This window comes from Mobula hypostoma, chromosome 7 (assembly GCF_963921235.1).
Source record: "Mobula hypostoma chromosome 7, sMobHyp1.1, whole genome shotgun sequence".
In the NCBI taxonomy this organism is placed as follows: Eukaryota; Metazoa; Chordata; class Chondrichthyes; order Myliobatiformes; family Myliobatidae; genus Mobula; species Mobula hypostoma.
Genome location: NC_086103.1, coordinates 94,782,188 through 94,805,303, shown reverse-complemented (window position 1 = coordinate 94,805,303; position 23,116 = coordinate 94,782,188). Strand labels below are relative to the sequence as shown.

General features: G+C 45.2%; 1 protein-coding gene across 2 annotated transcripts in view; it reads left to right on the top strand.

Annotated features, from left to right (window-relative positions):
- Nucleotides 1-352: 352 nt before the first annotated feature.
- Nucleotides 353-23,116, top strand: part of si:ch1073-15f19.2 (T-cell surface protein tactile) — a 74,648-nt gene continuing 51,884 nt past the window's right edge. Inside the window, exon 1 of one of the 2 annotated variants that reach the window (XM_063052801.1) lies at nucleotides 353-793. In XM_063052801.1, coding sequence (XP_062908871.1) covers nucleotides 727-793 — 67 coding nt within the window. In that variant the 5' untranslated portion in view covers nucleotides 353-726. The remainder of the gene's footprint in view (nucleotides 794-23,116) is intronic. The other variant, XM_063052802.1, reaches the window with a different exon arrangement.

Genomic DNA, 23,116 nt, shown 5'->3' with positions numbered 1-23,116 from the left:
CCATTATCCGGGATACAAGGGAAGTGCATTGAACAGAGCTTTTCCCCCAGCAATGAGGGCTGTATGGTATTGAAGGCACTTGGAAAAAAAAACACAATCCTCACAGTGCTGCCCTGCTTATCCAAATGGGAGTAGGCTCTGTCAGCATTGTTGACTCCAATGTGCAATAGGTAAACTGCATGGGGTTGAGGGGTCAGAATACTGAGATGAACTGAATACCCAGGCATTGGGCCTACTCCAGGCTGCTCTGGGGATTTGGCTCCAAGGACTCCATTTGGTTCAGAATGCTGTTGTTGCTCGCTTCTGTTGTTTGCGTGACTTTTGTATTTTTCTCTCTTTCTCTGTGCTTATTGGGGATTAGTCTTTATATTTTTTATTGGGTTCTTTCAGGATCCTTGTTTTGCAACTGTCTGTAAGCAAATAAATCTCAAGGTTGTATAATTTATTTATTCTTTGATAATAAATGTACTTTGAATTCTTGAGGTCTGAAATGCAGCCAGAGCTTTCACATTGAAATTGATGGGAAATGTACAAATCTTTACACAATACAATGTTTTCTTTAAAAGAGACTTGTTGTCTATAAGATGATCTGAACACCTATTATGGAAAGCCCTGTTGAACGGATGTGACTGCATGATAAGATAAAACAAAGTTAATACTCATGATAATCCTGTAGTTCACTTCCTGTGCCGGGCTGGTAGACTCACCCAAAATTGAAGATCTGATATGGCTGAACAAGCAAAACATAGCTATACTCCAATTTGGATCTTTGCCTTGATAAATCTTGTCCAAGGTAAGTGCTTCTATCTCCATTTAATTATTTTTCTTTGAAAATGAAAATGAAGTGACAATTTGTATATTTTGTATGTACCTTCTCTGATAGTCTTAACCACAGGAACTCAAGCAGTCTGGTTACACATATATTTTGCATCAGGTCTGATTTTACTTCCTGGGAGGAAGTTACTAATCATGCTAGAGTCACCGACTCACAGCACTTGAGACCCAGGCTTGATCCTGGTCTCGGCTTCCCTTTGTGTTGTGTTTGCATGTGGCTACGTGTATTGTGAGTTGCCCACAGTTTGTGGGTGAGTGGTGAAAATAGGACAGAGTGGAAGTTGCTGAGAAAGTGGGGAGAATGAAAGATGGGATTGATGGGTGGTGGATGGTCAGTAGGACTCAGAGCTGAAGTGCCTGTTTGTGTGCTCTTCCCTGTGTGCCTGTGTCTTATGGTGTAATTGCTATCAAACCAACATTGTCAACATCACATTGATGGTATGAGGAGAGAAGGTAGGATAATACAGAAGTATGGTTCATTTTCTTTGTCAATCATGAATCATGGTTCTGTGTTAATTATATTTCAATCCAATCATGTTATCTTATATCAGATAAGCATTTGTTTACGCAATATGAATGAGTTTAAACAAAAAAAGAATTGCTTTTAGTGATTTGGAATTTGCTTTGAAGGTAGAGCCCTCTCCATACTTTTTCTGGGAATCTTTGCATGTATGATACTCATAAACATGGAGACTTAAAGGCATAGCATTGAAAAGCCAACCATTTTTCACCATTTGTGCAAATTCTTCTGTGCATGTGAAAGTACCCACATCTGTGATGTTGTACATGAAACTTTATAACTCATCTAACTTATATTTTTCTTTCTATTTAGTGTAATATAGAAACAATTCAAAATGAGGTCTCTTCTAATATTTAAAATCCAATCTAAAGATGACTCTGTATCCTAAAAGTCCCACATTGTTTCAAAAACCCAAATAAGTTTGAGGAACAGCACTTTGACAAGGTATCTATCCCATATTTAAATTGGGAAAGGCATTAAATTGGTGATTCCTGGCTGGCCAGTTCATGTTCACTTCATTGCAAAATTCCACTGAACACAAGGCCAAGAGCAATAAAACATTCCTGTGGGTTTAATTCCTGTAGACAAGCAGTTTACAGTATGTGTGATAGTTTGAATTATTATAGCAGAGAAGCTCATAAAGGGATTGTAGTACGTAAGTCTGCTGGGTAGATTTAAGACCCACACGTCAGTCTGCTGGGTAGATTTAAGACCCGTACATCAGTCTGCCGGGTAGATTTAAGACCTGCACGTCAGTCTGCTAGGTAGATCTAAGACCCGCACGTCAGTCTGCTGGGTAGATTTAAGACCCACACGTCAGTCTGCTGGGTAGATTTAAGACCCGTACGTTAGTCTGCCGGGTAGATTTAAGACCTGCACGTCAGTCTGCTAGGTAGATCTAAGACCCGCACGTCAGTCTGCTGGGTAGATTTAAGACCCACACGTCAGTCTGCTGGGTAGATTTAAGACCCGTACATCAGTCTGCCGGGTAGATTTAAGACCCGTACATTAGTCTGCCGGGTAGATTTAAGACCCGCACGTCAGTCTGCTAGGTAGATCTAAGACCCGCACGTCAGTCTGCTGGGTAGATTTAAGACCTGCACGTCAGTCTGCCGGGTAGACTTAAGACCCGCACGTTAGTCTGCCGGGTAGATTTAAGGAGCGAGGCAGACCCTTACTGTGATCCAGTGGTATGAGTTAATTTTACAGCTTGGCATGAGCATGGTTAGCCATGAATATAATAAGGGAAATCAGGAGCAAAGAGTAAGTGTTTTTATTTTAACACTCATTTATTTACAATTCCTTGCAAGGGCTAGATTCCCTGAGCTGAGCTTTACTGAGGGTGGGCCCCTTCACCAACTCAGATCTCATATTAAACAGAATAGTACAGCACAGAAACAGGGCCTTTGGCCCACAATATTGTGCTGACCCAATTGTTAGTAGTCAAATGGCCAACACAATGTCTACAGTATATCCTTACATTTCTCTCACATTCACTGCCTATCTAAATATCCCTTCAAAACTCCTAATGTTTCTGCCTCTACCACCACCCAAGACAGTGCATTCCAGGCACCTGCCACTCTGTGAAAAAAAGCTGCCCCTCACACCTCCTTTGATTTTACCCATCTCACCTTAAATACATGCCTTCTGGTTTTAGACATTTCAACCCTGGGAAAAAGATACTGTTTGTGTATCTATGCCTCCCATAATCTTATAAATCTCCATCAGAACTTACATCAGCTTCTCTGCTCCAGAAAAATCAACCAAGTTTGTCCACCCTCTCGGTGCAGCACATGTCCTTAATCCAGCCAGCATCCTGGTAAACCTCTTCTGCAGCTTCTCCAAAGCTTCAACATCTTTCCTATAAATTGACAACCAGAACTCTATGCAATACTCCAGACACACCCAGGTAGAGTTTTATAAAATTGCACCATAACGTCCTAACTTTTGAACTCAATACCTTGACTAATAAAGGCAAGCATGTCATATGCCTTCATAACCACCCTTAGTAATAGGCATCCTTTGATCCCAGGGGATCATGGGTTTGCGCCTCTGGTGGACAGTGTCCTCTCCAGGGCACAAGCCTGGGTGGGAAGATTTGGAGAACTGGCTGTTGCCCATGCAGTGGGTTCCCCCTCTCCACGTCACTGATGTTGTCCAAGGGAAGGGCAAGCGCCGATACCGCTTGACACCAGTGTCGTTGCAGAGGCTGCTAGAGTGAAGTTGTAAACAACATCAAACAACCTTAGGGGCCCCGGCTCCGAATTTCTTCCTTGGGGTTTACTTTTGAAGCCCTTCTCATGGGTGGGTATAGCAGCAAGGCAGCAGAAGTTTAAAATTAGTGGGTTTTTTTTTTGAGGTGGGCTGCCGCCCAAGGCTGAAAAGACCCACCTACCTGAAGCAACTGGTTTAGAGGCACCACTGGTCTGCCTTTGCCCCTTCTCCTGTCAGTAGAAACAGTTCCGTTGGGCCTAGTAACTAAGTCACACGTGAAGGTCAAGAGCTGGACTTGGTTGTCAGAGGCTGTTAGAGTCGCACAGCATTTGGAGCACTTTATAGGTAGTGGGAACTTATCCCCACTATCACCCCGGCTATGACAACCTTAGGAACCCATGACCACCTATGAACCTGTGTAGACACTTTCAAAGAGCTAAGAACTTGGACCTCAGGATCCCTCTGCTGATCAACATTGTTAAAGGTCTTGCATGTAACACAGTACTGCCTCTCTACATTTGGCCTACCAATGTGCAACACTTCACATTTGGCCAGATTAATCTCTATCTGCTATTTCTCCGCCAATATCTGCAACTGATCTACATCCCACTGTATTCTTTGCCACAGCAGCTGTGGTGGCCAAGTCTTTATGTATATTTAAGGCAGAGGTTGATAGATTCTTGATTGGTCAGGGCTTGAAGGGATATGAGGAGAAAGCAGGAGATCGGGGCTGAGAGAAAAATTGGATTAGCCATGATGAATCAGACTTGATGAGCCAAATTCTGTTCCTGTCTGTTATGGTCTTAATTCACATGGAAACTTTATGCTGAGCACCCATGCTACATGACAGACAGTCTTGTTTTTGCCAATACATTGCTGCAATCATACTGTGATCATCATTAAATCAGGATGTGGTCAAATGCTAATGTCCTGAAGATGTGCAACAGCCACCACAAATGTTTTAACAGGTAACTGTGGTCTCCAGTTCAAAATGTGTATGTTCCTAAAAGAAGGTCAAATGTATCCTTTATAATTTATCTCATGTTTTGCAACGGTTGCTTTGTCTGTAAATGAATCACTGTATGATTAGTTTATTGACTTAAATAACCAATGAAATTCAAGATATTCATGGCTATACTTACAGATTTTCTTTCTGCACTAGTTAAAACTAAACCTTTAACATGTCAGAGAAAACGTCTTCCTGACAGTTGGCGGAATAACAAATTAAACTCCTTCTTGGTAATGTGTTAATGACAAAATCAAGAATGGAAATTTCACATGTGGTAGTCCCAGCTTGCACCTGTCATCCTGTACCCAGTTAACACCACTGTGCACCAGTTCTTTGCATACACCTTCAACATGTTTTTCAGTTTAACAGCTGTCTTCTAAAACTTTACTTGCCAAAATTTGAGCTCATCCAAAATTGCCAATAGCATAATATGAGGAAGTCAATTTTTACTGTTTTTCTTGTGCTCCATTCTGTTCCACCAAGGAGAATGACATAAAAGATAGCAAGGTCAGGGAGGGGAGTGCTTGATATTCTAGGATATACTGACATCGAAAAGGTGGCAGAATTGGGACTCCAGAAGAACATTAAGATGAATGCATTCCCAAAGCCTTATGGAATCTATTCTATTAAGAGGGGAAAGAGAGGAGATTGCTGGAATTTTGAAAGACATATTCTTTTTAGACACAGTCAAGGTCCTAAAGGACTGAAGAAGAGTCAATGTTGTTCTTCAGTTTAAGAAGAGTAATACAGGCCAATTCTCATTCCACATATATCTTCCTCTTCATGAAGAACATGCTGCTCAGGCCCCTTTTGTATTTTTGACCTCTCACCTTTTTTGGATTCTCTTTCCCTAGAGAAAAGGTTTGAGTGCATTCACCCCATCTACTGTATATCACACATTAAGGTCACTTAAGAGCTCCAAGGAATAAAGATTTACACTGCCCAAGGTCTCTCTTTAACTTGACCTTTGAGTCCCGGCAACATTCTCTTAAAGCTTCTTTGCACTCTTTTCAGCTTAATAATGTCATTCCTAAACACAATAAACGAAACTGTACACAATATTCCAAGTGAGATCTCAGCAACGTCTTGTACAACTACAACACAACACCCAGCAATTGTCAATCCATGGAATCAAGTTTGGTTTAATGTCAAGTGCACCAAGCATATCCAAGAATTATGATGTACTAGCCTAGTGACCCTGCAATACAAGAATATGTGCAATCTGTACAAGAAAAAATACATGCATTAGATCGAGTTAAGCAATCACACAATCAGTAGATCAGATCAAAGCAATGCAGTAATATCTTAGTCATGAATGGCGATAGATCTTTAAATAGCTAATGAGAGCAGGATGCTCCAAACCATCTTCATTGTCAGTGATGTCAGAGCCAGAATGCACTCAGAAGAAAAGGGTAAACATTTGCAAAGTTGTTTATCCTGAAGAATATCTTGTCTTTCCGAAATGCATCACTCACTCAAAGGTATTGAACTCTATTTCCTTCTCCTCAGCCCATTTCCCTAACCAATCAAGATCCCTCTGCATTCTACAATAATATTCATCACTATCACCTTCTAATTTCAACTGTCACCACAAACTTACCGATCAACAAATTTCATGACATATGCCAGTGAGATTAAACTTAGTTCTGATTAAACCTGATTCTGATCAAGCCTTGTGCACTTGCATTCAAAAATATCCCACATTGACGGCCGTGACACAGTACTAATCACCGTCTCCATTCCTAGAAGCAACCTTCAACCCCCATTATTTGCTTCCTACCCTTGGAGGCAACTTTGAATCCGCCTAATTAGTTCTCCCTGGCTTCCATGGGACCTAAGCTTCCAGACCAGGCTGCCATATAGGACCTTGAAGATCACGCTGAAATCCACTACTCTACCCCTATTCACCTTTTTGGCTAAATCTCTAAAAATGCAAATTTCTAAGTAAATGTATTATTGAAGTACACATATGTCACCATAGACTACCCTGGAATTCATTTTCTTAGAAGCATTTACAGCAGAATAAAGAAATGCAATAAAATCAGTAAAATACTAGACACAAAGAAACCAAAGTGCAAAAGAAAACCAAGTATGCAAATAGAAAAAAATCCTTGAAAGTGAGTCCATAAGTTGTGTTCAGTGATCATTTCAGTGTTGAAGTGAGCAAGGTTATCCATGCTGGTTCAGGAGCCGGATGGTTGAAGGGTAATAAAAGTTCCTGAACCTGGTGGTAAGGGACCTAAGGTTCTTGTACATCCTTCCCAATAGCAGCAGCAAGGAGAAGCATAACTTGGATGTTGGGGTCCTTGATAATGGATGTTGCTTTCTTGTGGCAGAGCTGCTTATAAATGTGTTCAATGATGTGGAATACTTTTTCTATGACAGCCTAGGTTTTATCCAACACTTTTTGTAGGCTTTTTCGTTCTCAGGCATTGGTGTTTCCATACCATGCCAACGTGTAACCAGTCAGGATACTCTCCTTTGCGCATCTACAAGGGGTGATTGATAAGTTCATGGCCTAAGGTAGAGTGCCCCAAAGAATGAATGAAAATTAAATGTTAGAACCCCAAAGCCCCCCAACTCCCCCCACCCACGCACAAGCAGCAGCAAGGCAATGACCCCCCCACCCCCAAAAAAGAATCAGCGCCCCCCACCAAGCACTCAAGCGTGCAGCAAAGCATCAATAAAGACACAGACTTGCAGTACCCCAAAGACTTCACCCGCTATTCGACATAGTTGTATCCTCAGAACGGACTGCACAGACCCTTTTTTTTTTCTTTTTAGGCAAGAGGAGAATTAGCTGTCTTTTTTTTTATTATATACTGCATACTAGCTTAACACTATGCATGATTTTGATAATGTCTATTTCACTTGCTGTTTGTATTGTTATTGATATATATATTTGAGATAATTCTCCTCTTGTTTGTATTTATGCTCCTTTTAAATCAATAAAAAGTTTGATAAAGAAAGAGCAAAAGGATAGTAAGGGATAAAATTGGTTCTGTTGAAGATCAGAGTGGTTGGCTATGTATGGAACCAAAAGAAATGGGGGAGATCTTAAATGGTTTTTTTGCGTCTGTATTTACTAAGGAAGTTGGCATGGAGTCAATGGAAATAAGGCAAACAAGTAGTGAGGTCATGGAACCTATACAGATTGAAGAGGAGGAGATGCTTGCTATCTTCAGGCAAATCAGAGTAGATAAATCCCCAGGACCTAACAGGGTATTCCCTCAGACCTTCAAGGAGACTAGTGTTGAAATTGCAGGGGCCCTGGCAGATATATTTAAAATGTCGGTATCTATGGGTGAGGTGCCAAAGGATTGGAGGATAGTTCATATTGTTCCGTTGTTCAAAAAGGCTCTAAAAGTAGTCCGGGAGATTATAGACCAGTAAGTTTGACGTTGGTAGTAGGTAAGTTATTGGAAGGAGTACTAAGAGATGGGATATACAAGTACTTGGATAGACAGGGACTTATTAGGGAGGGTCAACATGGCTTTCTGTGTGGGAAGTCATTTTTAACCAATCTATTACAGTTTTTCGAGGAGGTTACCAGGGAAGTGGATGAAGGGAAGGCAGTGGATGTTGTCTGCATGGACTTCAGTAAGGCCTTTGACAAGGTCCCGCATGCGAGGTTAGTTAGGAAGATTCAATCACTAGGTATACATGGAGAGAAAGTAAATTGGATTAGACATTGGCTCAATGGAAGATGCCAGAGAGTGGTAGTAGAGGATTGCTTCTCTGAGTGGAGGCCTGTGACTAGTGGTGTGCTACAGGGATCAGTGCTGGGTCCATTGTTATTTGTCATCTATATCAATGATCTGATAAGATAATGTGGTAAGTTGGATCAGCAAATTTGCTGATGATACAAAGATTGGAGGTGTAGTGGACAGTGAGGAAGGTTTTCAAAGCTTGCAGAGGGATTTGGACCATCTGGGAAAATGGGCTGAAAAATGGCAGATGGAGTTTAATACAGACAAGTGTGAGGTATTGCACTTTGGAAGGACAAATCAAGGTAGAATATACAAGGTAAATGGTAGGGCACTGAGGAGTGAAGTAGAACGGAGGGATCTGGGAATACAGATAGAAAATTCCCTAAAAGTAGCGTCACAGGTAGATAGGGTCATAAAGAGAGCTTTTGGTACATTGGCCTTTATTAATCGAAGTATTGAGTATAAGAGCTGGAATGTTATGGTGAGGTTGTATAAGGCATTGGTGAGGCTGAATCTGGAGTATTGTGTTCAGTTTTGGTCACCAAATTACAGGAAGGATATAAATAAGGCTGAAAGAGTGCAGAGAAGGTTTACAAGGATGTTGCCGGGACTTGTGAAACTGAGTTACAGAGAAAGATTGAATAGGTTAGGACTTTATTCCCTGGAGCATAGAAGAATGAGGGGAGATTTGATAGAGGTATGTAAAATTATGATGGGTATAGATAGAGTGAACGCAAGCAGGCTTCTTCCACTGAGGCTAGGGGAGAAAAAAAACCAGAGGACATGGGTTAAGGGTGAGGGGGGAAAAGTTTAAAAGGAACATTGGGAGGGGGGCTTCTTCACACAAAGAGTGGTGAGAGTGTGGAATGAGCTGCCAGATGATGTGGTAAATGCGGGCTCACTTTTAACATTTAAGGGAAACTTGGACAGGTACATGGATGAGCTATGATAATGGCATAGCCTCAGCCTCCACTCCATCCTGTTCCACTTAGAAAATGATTCCTTATACACCAGGTTGTTGTTCATTGACTTCAGCTCAGCTGTCAGAGACTGCTGGGTAAACTGCCTTGTTGGCACTCAACACCCTTCTCCGTAACTGGATCTTTGACTTCTTCACAGAAAGGCCACAGTCTGTGTGTATTTTAAAGCTGGGAGTACTATAGGTTATGGTGATGAACTTGAAACATGGATCAGCACTATTAATGCTGTGGCTTGCTTGAGAGGGACAGGAATGGGTTCTCAGTATTCCAAAGTTTTGATGTTTCAGAAAAGATAGAGGGAGGTAAAAGAATGGGATGAGTTGCACTGCTGATCAGTGACAATATCATAGTTGAAATCGGAGGGGACATAATGGAAAGCTTGTCCACAGAGTCTATATGGGTAGAACTCAATTAGGAAGGGTATATTCACTCTGGGATGGTTATGGACCACCCCCCCCCATGGCTACCAGACCATTGAGGAACAGATGTGCAGGCAAAGGTGTAAAAACAATAGGGTGGGGAACTTCAACTTCCCAATATAAACTGGGTCATTTTTAGTGCAAGTGGATTAGGAGGGGCAATGTTTGTTGGGTGCAACCAGGAGGGTTTCTGAAATCAATATGTAAATAGTCCAGCAATAGAAGGGCTGTACAGAATATGGCTGGGTAATGAGCCTGGCCAGGTGATGGACCTTTGAATGAGTGGGTAGTTGGGGAACAGTGACCACAACTCCTTCAAGTTTTGAGATGGCTATAGATGAGGATAAGAATGGATCTTGTGGAGAGTATTAAATTGGCACAAGACAAATTCTGAGAGAATTAGGCAGCAACTAGGGAGGATTAATTGGGAAAAGCTGTTTTTTGCATGTGGAGGGTGTTTAAAGACTAACTGCATAGGAGTTACGTTCCAATCAGAAGGTAAGAGAACCTTGGCTGTCGAGAGAGGTGATGCACTTAGTCAAGAAAAAGGAAAAGTACGTAAAACTTGGAAGGCTAGAATCAAAGAGAGCCCTTGAAGTTTATAAAGAAGCCAGAAAAGAACTCGAGAAGGGAATTGGGAAAGCCAGGAGGGATCATGAATAGTCTGTGGCAAGTAGGATTAAGGTGAATCCCAAGACATTCTATACATACAGCAGTGGCAAGAGGGTAGGGCCACTCAAAGTTAAAGGGAGAACATTTGCTTGGGCATGAAGGATGTGGGTGAGGCCATGAGTGTTTGACATCAGTATTTTCCAAGGGTAATAACATGGAAGAAAGGAAGATCAGTGCCTAGAGTATTAATATGCTAGGCCAATTCAAGGTAAAGGAGGCAGTGTTGGGTATCTTAAAGAGCATTGTGGATAAGTCCCTGGGACTTGATGGGATATATCTCAGGTTATTGAGACAGGTCTTGACCAATATCTTTGTGTCCTCTAGCCACAGGTGAGGTCCTGGAGGACTAGTAAGTAGCTAATATTGTTCCATTGTTCAAGATGGGAACCAGGAAAATCCTGGAAGCTATAGACCGGTTGTCTCAGTTAACGGTAGGGAAGTTACTGGAGAGAATTGTTAGGGATAGTGTTTATGAGCATTTGAAAAACCATGGCCTAATTAAGGGGATCCAGCATGGCTTTGTAAGTGGCAAGACGTCTCTTACTAACTTGATAGTTTTTTGATGAGCTGACAGCTGTGATTGATGAAAGTAGAGTTATGTATGTTGTCTACATGAATTTTAGTAAGGTGTTTGACACGATCCCTCCTGGGAGGCTCATCCAGAAGATTAAGATGCATGGAATCAATCGTGAATTGGCCACAAAATTCAGAATTAGCTGGTTCATATTGTGGTAGTTAATGGGTTAATTCTATCCCATTCCATAGTTCACTTTGTACAGGCAGTATTATCAATAAAGTTTAGTTGAATATCCTCCACGTCTTTCTGCATTCTTACTCAATATTGAACACAGCATGATGTCAGAAGTGGTTGTTCATTGATGAATTCACGCTACTGACCAAGCGAGACCCCCAACTTGAGAGAATTGGCAGCGAGTCTGTCCCTGTTTGCATATATCTGTGGCAGCGGCCCGGGAGCTGGCCTGGACTGCTCATGCTCGTTGCTAATTGTACGCACCAGCAGCTGAGGCCCGGCCAGGGTTGCTAGGCAACGCCTTTGTGCTGCACCCAATGGTGGGATATACTGTGATAATCTGTGGGTCACTAGTCTGGGACAGCAGAGAAGTCAGTCAAACTCTCAGGGAGAGAAAAGCTTTTGTAGTCTAAATAAATACACGAATAAAATAAACTAATAGGAAAATTGAGCATATACCTGCAGTACCTACATCTACTTACCTGATAAAGACATTGGTTTCTAAAAGCCAGGGGACTTTGAGAGATACTCAGATACCTTGAGAGATCTAGGGTTGCAAGCAATCTAATTCGGGTTTCAGGAGAGGACCAAGTAAGCATGATAACATCATGGGTGGATCAGGACTGACATTCTTAGAAAAATCAATACAAAACAGTGCAGGAAAAGTTCAACGAATATTTCTCAGGACAGCAATGTGATAGAGGGAAAAATTAACTCCAGAAAACAGGAGCAAGATGAAAATGTAAATGCCTTCATCACAGCATTGTATGCCCAGACATCCCACCTCTCCTGGAAGTTCCGGGAATCTCCTGCATATTAACAGTGGCTCCCTGATGCCCGCAAATTATATACAATATCACGGAAATCAATTTTTTTGAGAGCGAGCGAGAGAGAGAGAGAGAGAGAGAGAGAGAGAGAGAGAGAGAGAGAGAGAGAGAGAGAGAGAGAGAGCAAGAGCGAGAAAGCAAGCGCGAGAGAGCGAGCGCGAGTGAGAACGACCACGAGAGAGAGAGCGCGAGAGAGTGAGCAAGAACGAGAAAGCAAACGCGAGAGAGTGAGTGCGAGAGAGGGAGCGAGCGCGAATGAGAGCAACCACGAGAGACAGCGCGAGAGAGAGAGAGCGAGAAAGCAAGCGCGAGAGAGTGAGCGCGAGTGAGAGAGAGCCAGAAAGCAAGCGCGAGAGAGCGAGCGCGAGTGAGAGAGACCACGAGAGAGAGAGAGCGTGAGAGAGAAAGAGCGAGAAATCAAGCGCGAGAGAGTGAGCAAGAACGAGAAAGCAAACGCGAGAGAGTGAGTGCGAGAAAGGGAAAGAGCGCGAATGAGAGCAACCACGAGAGACAGCGCGCGCGAGAGAGAGCGAGAAAGCAAGCGCGAGAGAGCGCGACCACGAGAGAGAGAGAGAGCGCGAGAGAGAAAGAGCGAGAAAGCAAGCGGGAGAGAGTGAGCAAGAACGAGAAAGCAAACGCGAGAGAGGGAGTGCGAGAGAGGGAGCGAGCGCGAATGAGAGCAACCACGAGAGAAAGTAAGTGCGAGAAAGCAAGCGTGAGACAGACTACGAGCGAGAGAGTGCGTGTGCGAGAGAGAGCAAGCGAGAGCAAGAGCAAGAGTGAGAAAGTTCCAAAAAAAGTCAATGGCAGAGTGTTCCAAAAAAAGAAAATATAAAACGTACGTCACCCCAGACTACAGTAAAGTGTACCCATGCCTAATAGGGGTCAAATTAATGACAGTGTTGCTCGCTGCACTGTTTGCAACAGTGACTTTTCTATAACCCATGGTGGGTTAAGACTGTAAAAGACGTGTTGAGGTGAGTTTAACAGGTGTCATTCGTTCATTAGCATAGCTAACGTTATTTAAACTAGCTGGCGAGCTGCTAAGGAGCTACTTTATTGCAGACATCCCACCTCTCTGGGAAGTCTCCCGCAAATTGATGGTGCTACCTCCCTGAAATGAGTTTTTGCAGGTTGGGATGTCTGTATGCCCTGTCACAGACAACTGTGCATATGGAAATCTGAGAGGTGAGATCATAGGAGACAGGACTGTTGTCTGGGTACTAGACGCCAAATGGACAGAGAGACTTCAGATGCAGGCAAATCTCTCACTGGAAAGCTATTACTATGGTCAGGCAGAAAGCAGAACTCAGGCACAAAAACAATAAACACACATCAAAGTTGCTGGTGAATGCAGCAGGCCAGGCAGCATCTCTAGGAAGAGGTACAGTCGACATTTCAGGCTGAGACCCTTCGTCAGGACTAACTGAAGGAAGAGTTAGTAAGAGATTTGAAAGTGGGAGGGGGAGGGGGAGGGGGAGGGGGAGGGGGAGATACAAAATGATAGGAGAAGACAGGAGGGGGAGGGATGGAGCCAAGAGCTGGACAGGTGATAGGCAAAGGGGATATGAGAGGATCATGGGACAGGAGGTCTGGGGAGAAAGACAAGGGGTGGGGGGAACCCAGAGGATGGGCAAGGGGGACAGGGAGAAAAAGGAGAGTGAGAGAAAGAATGTGTGTATAAAAATAAATAACGGATGGGGTACAAGGGGGAGGTGGGGCATTAGCGGAAGTTAGAGAAGTCAATGTTCATGCCATCAGGTTGGAGGCTACCCAGACGGAATATAAGGTGTTATTCCTCCAACCTGAGTGTGGCTTCATCTTTACAGTAGAGGAGGCCGTGGATAGACATGTCAGAATGGGAATGGGATGTGGAATTAAAATGTGTGGCCACTGGGAGATACTGCTTTCTCTGGCGGACAGAGCGTAGGTGTTCAGCAAAGCGGTCTCCTAGTCTGCGTCAGGTCTCGCCAATATATAGAGGGCCACATCGGGAGCACTGGATGCAGTATATCACCCCAGCTGATTCACAGGTGAAGTGTCGCCTCACCTGGAAGGACTGTCTGGGGCCCTGAATGGTGGTAAGGGAGGAAGTGTAAGGGCATGTATAGCACTTGTTCCGCTTACAAGGATAAGTGCCAGGAGGGAGATCAGTGGGGAGGGATGGGGGGGGGAACGAATGGACAAGGGAGTCGCGTAGGGAGCGATCCCTGTGGAAAGCAGAGGGGGGGAGGGAAAGATGTGCTTAGTGCTGGGATCCCGTTGGAGGTGGTGGGAGTTACAGAGAATAATATGTTGGACCCGGAGGCTGGTGGGGTGGTAGGTGAGGACCAGGGGAACCCTATTCCTAGTGGGGTGGCGGGAAGATGGAGTGAGAGCAGATGTGCGTGAAATGGGGGAGATGCGTTTGAGAGCAGAGTTGATGGTGGAGGAACGGAAGCCCCTTTCTTTAAAAAAGGAGGACATCTCCCTCGTCCTGGAATGAAAAGCCTCATCCTGAGAGCAGATGCGGCGGAGATGGAGGAATTGCAAGAAGAGGATGGCATTTTTGCAAGAGACAGGGTGAGAAGAGAAATAGTCCAGATAGCTGTGAGAGTCAGTAGGCTTATAGTAGACATCAGTAGATAAGCTGTCTCCAGAGATAGAGACAGAAAGATCTAGAAAGGGGAGGGAGGTGTCAGAAATGGACCACGTAAACTTGAGGGCAGGGTGAAAGTTGGAGGCAAAGTTAATAAAGTCAACGAGCTCAGCATGCGTGCAGGAAGCAACGCCAATGCAGTCGTCGATGTAGCGAAGGAAAAGTGAGGGACAGATACCAGAATAGGCATGGAACATAGATTGTTCCACAAAGCCAACAAAAAGGCAGGCATAGCTGGGACCCATACGGGTGCCCATAGCTACACCTTTAGTTTGGAGGAAGTGGGAGGAGCCAAAGGAGAAATTATTAAGAGTAAGGACTAATTCCACTAGTTGGAGCAGAGTGGTGGTAGAGGGGAACTGATTACTGAGGTAAAGCTAGAAGCTGTACAAACAAGGTGCTGACAAAGACTACAGAAAGGGGTGACAGTAGACCTCAGCTCAAACAAAACAGCAGATAAAAAGTCCAACTGCAGGAGATGTGGCAAGTCTCCTTTCCATGTCCGAGCTCTGTCCAGCAAAAGAAGTCAATTGCCACCAATGCAGTAGAGTTGGCCATTATAAAAGCCAGCTTCACTCACTCAAAAATACTTCTCCAGGTCAAATAAGACCCTGATTCACACAAGTGAGAGCTTTCCTTGGGCTCTAGATTCAAATAGACAAGGCTGGTGAACTATGGTTCCTCTGGTTCCTCTACTGTATGTCTATCCACGGCCTCCTCTACTGTAAAGATGAAGCCACACTCAGGTTGGAGGAACAACACCTTATATTCCGTCTGGGTAGCCTCCAACCTGATGGCATGAACATTGACTTCTCTAACTTCAGCTAATGCCTCATGTCCCCCTCGTACCCTATCCGTTATTTATTTATATGCACACATTCTTTCTCTCTCTCTCTCCTTTTTCTCCCTCTGACTATACCCCTTGCCCATCCTCTGGGTTCCCCCCCTCCCCCTTTTCCTTCTCCCTAGGCCTCCTGTCCCATGATCCTCTCATATCCCTTTTGCCAATCACCTGTCCAGCTCTTGGCTCCTTCCCTCCCCCTCCTGTCTTCTCCTATCATTTTGGATCCCCCCCTCCCCCTCCCACTTTCAAATCTCTTACTAACTCTTCCTTCAGTTAGTCCTGACGAAGGATCTCGGCCTGAAACGTCGACTGTACCTCTTCCTAGAGATGCTGCCTGCCCTGCTGCGTTCACCAGCAACTTTGATGTGCGTTGGTGAACTTTGATTCAGTTGCAAAATGAGGCAGTGAAGTTCAAATGGACACTGGGGCAGATGTCACAGCCATCTCTGAATGTCTGTTCAGAAACAGCTAAACACAACAAAGTGCTCATGGGACCAGGGGAACACAAGCTCACCATGAAAGGAATGTTTACAACTTCCATCGTAAAAATGAGATCCAGTTAATAGGGGATATTGATGTTGTTCAGAATCCCTTCTCACCACTGCTGGGACAACATCTCATCGAGAAGCTGAACCTCATTGCAAGGCTGGATTTGCTAAACAATGTTCAGTGGCAGAAGTACCCAGAGTTGTTCATAGGCCTGGGGGTACTGAAAGAAGAGTACCTTATCCCACTGAGGCTTGGAGTAGCACCCTACTCTCTGAGCACAGCAAGGTGTATACCAGTCCCATTGATGAACAAAGTCAAAGCGGAACTCCAGAGAATGAGGTGTTTGACATCATAACCAGTGAATGGACCTCCTGACTGGTGTGTGAGCTTTTTTCCTGTTCCAAAGCCAGATAGTTCAGTGAGGATCTGTGTTGATCTAACAAAACTGACAAGGTGAAGAGAGACTGATGAGGGTAGGGCAGTGGATGTTGTCTACATCAATCATTTTATTTTTAGTGAGGTGTTTCCTCATGGGAGGCTAATTCAGAAGATTAAGATGCATGGGATCCACACAATTGGCTGTTTGGATTCAGAACTGGCGTGCCCATAGATGACAGAGGGTAATGGTTAAGGGACTTATTTGAGTTGAAGGTCTGTAATTAGTGGTGTTCCACAGGGATCTGCTGTTTCTCATGTATATAAATGACCTGAATGAAAATGTAGATGGGTGGATTAGTAAATATGCAGATGATACAAGAGTGGTGGTGTTGTGGATAGTTTAGAAGACTGGCAAAGAATACAGCATAATATAGATTGGTTGTAGATGTGGGCTGAGAAGTGGCAGATGGAGTTTAATCCAGATAACTGAGGTGTTGCATCTCGGTGGGGCATATGCAAGGAGACAGTCTACTGTTAAGGACAAGGACCCTACTATCGATTTGTACTCCAGGGAGTACGAAGAGCAGAATCAAATATCACTGTGATGATTGTACGCTCTAGTATCAATTGTTTGGCGACAATGAAGTAGTAAAGTAAGTAATAAATGTGCTGCCTGGTATGGTGATAGAGGCAAATATATTACAGGATTTTGAGATGTGTTTAGGTAGGCGCATGATAAGAAGACAGAGGGTTATGGATATGGTGTAGGTAGGAGGGATTAGTGTTTGGGTGCTTTTAATCTGATTTTTAGCTGGTTTGATAAACATTGCTGAATGGCCTATTCCTGTGCTATTCTCTGGCTCTCATGGGCATATGAACACTTCAGCTGCTACTTGATAGGCACTAAGTTCCTACTTGAAACAGACCACAAGCCACTTGTCAGCCTCCTCAGCTCAAAATGCTTGGATGACTTGACTTCAATTCCGCAAAGATTCAGAATGAAGCTTATGTGATACTGTAATGATGTTGAACATGTCCCCGGCAAATCTTTCACAAACCAGACACTGTCAGGGATGCCATGCAAAAGTGAGTGGACAAAAGCTGACTCTGCTTTTGACGTCAATACGTCAAAGACGTCAATATCTACTTGGCTCAGGTATGCGCATCGCAGTAAACAGGACAAAATTCACTCTGAGTTGGAAAAGGACCAAATCTGCAGCAAAATCATGATCAAAATCAAAATCTGTGAGCATGGATGTGCGGCGACTCCAGCTGTTCCAAAAGGAGCTCGCGATCTCAGACCTTTGTAACGCTGGTCTTGCAGTGTGTGACTAGTCACCGCACTCTGAGAAAATTAAATTATACGAGGTGCTAACAACAGGAATTCTGCAGATGCTGGAAATTCAAGCAACACACATCAAAGTTGCTGGTGAACGCAGCAGGCCAGGCAGCATCTCTAGGAAGAGGTACAGTCGAGGTTTCAGGCCGAGACCCTTTGTCAGGACTAGCTGAAGGAAGAGCTAGTAAGAGATTTGAAAGTGGGAGGGGGAGGGGGAGATACAAAATGATAGGAGAAGACAGGAGGGGGAGGGATGGAGCCAAGAACTAGATGGGTGATTGGCAAAGGGGATATGAGAGGATCATGGGACAGGAGGTCCGGGGAGAAAGACGGTGGGGGGGGGAACACAGAGGATGGGCAAGGGGTATAGTCAGAGGGACAAAGGGAGAAAAAGGAGAGTGAGAGAAAGAATGTGTGTATAAAAATAAATAGAGGATGGGGTACGAGGGGGAGGTGGAGCATTAGCGGGAGTTAGAGAAGTTGATGTTCATGCCATCAGGTTGGAGGCTACCCAGACAGAATATAAGGTGTTGTTCCTTCAACCTGAGTGTAGCTTCATCTTTACAGTAGAGGAGGCCGTGGATAGGCATGTCAGAATGGGAATAGGAAGTGGAATTAAAATGTGTGGCCACTGGGAGATCCTGCTTTCTCTGGCGCACAGAGCGAGGTGTTCAGCAAAGCGGTCTCCCAGTCTGCGTCGGGTCTCGCCAATATATAGAGCCCCACCTCCCCCTCGTACCCCATCCGCTATTGATCTCACCGGCTCCAACATCTCAGGGCATATTCAAAACCCGGACTCCAGCAAGGACCATGGACACCTTCAAAGCGATTGCGCAACCACCAACTGCGACTCCAGCCTTGAACTCCAGGCTGGGTCTTTATGTGCTACTATTGTGACTCCCGTCTCCCCTTCCCCCTCCAATACTCTGCAAACCCGTCTCCTTCAGATCCCATCGTCAGCTCCTGGGTCCTCAGAGGTTCCATCTTCCTCTTACCCCAACCCTCCCCTCTCCATTGACACCTCCAGCCTCCCTCCTCCCCGCTCTGATCCCAGCTCTCATCCGTGCCGGGTCTTTATCATACCCTCCGACCTTCAACTGTCGGAGGCAGAACGCTCTGTTCTCAGTAAGGGCCTCACCTTTGTCCCCCTTCGCCCACACCTCAGCGAGTTCCATGTTCACCACAATGCGGAGCTCTTCTTCAGCCGTCTCCGTCTCCGAGCCTACTTCTTCAGCAAGGACTCTTCCACCCCCACCGATGACCCCTTCTCCCGTCTTCAACTCTCCTCTTCTTCATGGACACCCCGCTCTGGTCTTCTGCCTGCTCTGAATCTCTTTATCGCTAACTGCCGACGGGACATCAACTGTCTCGACTTCACCGCACCTTGTTCCTATTCCAACCTCACTCCTTCGGAACGCTGTGCTCTCCACTCCCTCCGCAATATTCCTAACCTTACTATTAAACCCGCCGATAAGGGGGGTGCTGTTGTAGTCTGGCGTACTGACCTCTACCTTGCCGAGGCACAGCCACAACTCGCAGATACCTCCTCTTATTTACCCCTCGATCGTGACCCCACTAAGGAGCACCAGGCCATTGTCTCCCACACCATCACCGACTTTATCCGCTCTGGGGATCTCCCATCCACTGCTACCAACCTTATAGTTTCCACACCTCGCACTTCCCGTTTCTACCTCCTACCCAAGATCCACAAACCTGCCTGTCCTGGCAGACCTATTGTCTCAGCTTGCTCCTGCCCCACTGAACTCGTTTCTGCATACCTCGACACGGTTTTATCCCCCCTTGTTCAATCCCTTCCTACCTATGTTCGTGACACTTCTCACGCTCTTAAACTTTTCGATGATTTTAAGTTCCCTGGCCCGCACCGCTTAATTTTCACCATGGATGTCCAGTCCCTATATACTTCCATCCCCCATCAGGAAGGTCTCAAAGCTCTCCGCTTCTTTTTGGATTCCAGACCTAATCAGTTCCCCTCTACCACCACTCTGCTCCGTCTAGTGGAAGTAGTCCTTACTCTTAATAATTTCTCCTTTGGCTTCTCCCACTTCCTCCAAACTAAAGGTGTAGCTATGGGCACCCGTATGGGTCCTAGCTATGCCTGCCTTTTTGTTGGCTTTGTGGAACAATCTATGTTCCGTGCCTATTCTGGTATCTGTCCCCCACTTTTCCTTCGCTACATCGACGACTGCATTGGCGCTGCTTCCTGCACGCATGCTGAGCTCGTTGACTTCATTAACTTTGCCTCCAACTTTCACCCTGCCCTCAAGTTTACCTGGTCCATTTCCAACACCTTCCTCCCCTTTCTAGATCTTTCTGTCTCTGTCTCTGGAGACAGCTTATCCACTGATGTCTACTATAAGCCTACTGACTCTCACAGCTATCTGGACTATTCCTCTTCTCACCCTGCCTCTTGCAAAAACGCCATCCCTTTCTCGCAATTCCTCTGTCTCCGCCGCATCTGCTCTCAGGATGAGGCTTTTCATTCCAGGACAAGAGAGATGTCCTCCTTTTTTAAAGAAAGGGGCTTCCCTTCCTCCACTATCAACTCTACTCTCAAACGCATCTCCCCCATTTCATGCACATCTGCTCTCACTCCATCCTCCTGCCACACCACCAGGAATAGGGTTCCACTGGTCCTCACCTACCACCCCACCAGCCTCCGGGTCCAACATATTATTCTGTGTAACTTCCGCCACCTCCAATGGGATCCCACCACTAAGCACATCTTTCCCTCCCCCCCTGCTTTCTGCAGGGATCACTCCCTAAGCGACTCCCTTGTCCATTAGTCCCCCCCATCCCTCCCCACTGATCTCCCTTCTGGCACTTATCCTGGTAAGTGGAACAAGTGCTACACATGCCCTTACACATCCCCCCTTACCACCATTCAGGGCCCCAAACAGTCCTTCCAGGTGAGGTGTCACTTCACCTGTGAGTCGGCTGGGGTGAGATATTGCGTCCGGTGCTCCAGATGTGGCCTTCTATATATTGGCGAGACCCGATGCAGACTGGAAGACGGCTTTACTGAACACCTACGCTCTGTCCGCCAGAGAAAGCAGGATCTCCCAGTGGCCACACATTTTAATTCCACATCCCATTCCAATTCTGACATGTCTATCCATGGCCTCCTCTACTGTAAAGATGAAGCCACACTCAGGTTGGAGGAACAACACCTTATATTCCGTCTGGGTAGCCTCCAACCTGATGGCATGAACATCCACTTCTCTAACTTCCGCTAATGCCCCACCTCCCCCTTGTACCCCATCCGTTATTTATTTTTATACACACATTCTTTCTCTCACTCTCCTTTTTCTCCCTCTGTCCCTCTGACTATACCACTTGCCCATCCTCTGTTTTCCCCACCACTTGTCTTTCTCCCCGGACCTCCTGTCCATTGATCCTCTTGTATCCCCTTTGCCAATCACCGGTCCAGCTCTTGGCTCCATCCATCCCCCTCCTGTCTTCTCCTATCATTTTGTATCTCCCCCTCCCCCTCCCACTTTCAAATCTCTTACTAACTCTTCCTTCAGTTAGTCCCGATGAAGTGTCTCGGCCTGAAATGTCGACTGTACCTCTTCCTAGAGATGCTGCCTGGCCTGCTGCGTTCACCAGCAACTTTGATGTGTGTTGCTCAAAATAGTAGTGAGTATCTTTACCCTACTAACTTGAAACCCTCAGGGTGAAACCCCTGGAGGAGGGACAATAGCGATAAAAGATTTATTGAAGCTACAGCTATGACACGCAGCAGCAATATCGATACAATATCAGCAGAGACCAGTGTCCAAAATCTCGACTATGTAATTGGGAATCAGTTCTGCAAAATCATACCAAGGAATTTGGTCAAGTTTTGTACAAGTTTGTGAATTGACTTCCTGTGGATAATCAACTGCTTCATTTGACAAACCAAGATGGCGAACCTCCCAGATGAAGAACCAGCGCGGGAAGGAAATGTGAAATGACTCAGAATATTTAATACGGTTGGATATAGAACATAGAACATAGAATAGTACAGCACAGTACAGGCCCTTTGGCCCACAAAGTTGTGCCGACCCTCAAACCCTGCCTCCCATATAAGCCCCCACCTTAGATTCCTCCATATACCTGTCTAGTAGTCTCTTAAACTTCACTAGTGTATCTGCCTCCACCACTGACTCAAGCAGTGCATTCCACGCACCAACCACTCTCTGAGTAAAAAAACCTTCCTCTAATATCCCCCTTGAACTTCCCACCCCTTACCTTAAAGCCATGTCCTCTTGTATTGAGCAGTGGTGCCCTGGGGAAGAGGCGCTGGCTATCCACTCTATCTATTCCTCTTATTATCTTGTACACCTCTATCATGTCTCCTCTCATCCTCCTTCTTTCCAAAGAGTAAAGCCCTAGATCCCTTAATCTCTGATCATAATGCATACTCTCTAAACCAGGCAGCATCCTGGTAACTCTCCTCTGTACCCTTTCCAATGCTTCCACATCCTTCCTATAGTGAGGCGACCAGAAATGGACACAGTACTCCAAGTGTGGCCTAACCAGAGTTTTATAGAGCTGCATCATTACATCGCGACTCTTAAACTCTATCCCTCGACTTATGAAAGCTAACACCCCATAAGCTTTCTTAACTACCTTATCCACCTGTGAGGCAACTTTCAGGGATCTGTGGACATGTACCCCGAGATCCCTCTGCTCCTCCACACTACCAAGTATCCTGCCATTTACTTTGTACTCTGCCTTGGAGTTTATCCTTCCAAAGTGTACCACCTCACACTTCTCCGGGTTGAACTCCATCTGCCACTTCTCAGCCCACTTCTGCATCCTATCAATGTCTCTCTGCAATCTTTGACAATCCTCTACACTACTCACAACACCACCAACCTTTGTGTCGTCTGCAAACTTGTCAACCCACCCTTCTACCCCAACATCCAGGTCGTTAATAAAAATCACGAAAAGTAGAGGTCCCAGAACAGATCCTTGTGGGACACCACTAGTCACAATCCTCCAATCTGAATGTACTCCCTCCACCACCACCCTCTGCCTTCTGCAGGCAAGCCAATTCTGAATCCACCTGGCCAAACTTCCCTTGATCCCATGCCTTCTAAATTTCTGAATAAGCCTACCGTGTGGAACCTTGTCAAATGCCTTACTAAAATCACTAGATCACATCCACTGCACTACCCTCATCTATATGCCTGGTCACCTCCTCAAAGAACTCTATCAGGCTTGTTTGACACGATCTGTCCTTCACAAAGACATGCTGACTGTCCCTGATCAGACCATGATTCTCTAAATATCTATAGATCCCATCTCTAAGGATCTTTTCCAACAGCTTTCCCACCACAGACATAAGGCTCACTGGTCTATAATTACCTGGGCTATCCCTACTACCTTTTTTGAACAAGGGAACAACATTTGCCTCCCTTCAATCCTCCGGTACCATTCCCGTGGACAATGAGGATATAAAGATTCTAGCCAGAGGCTCAGCAATC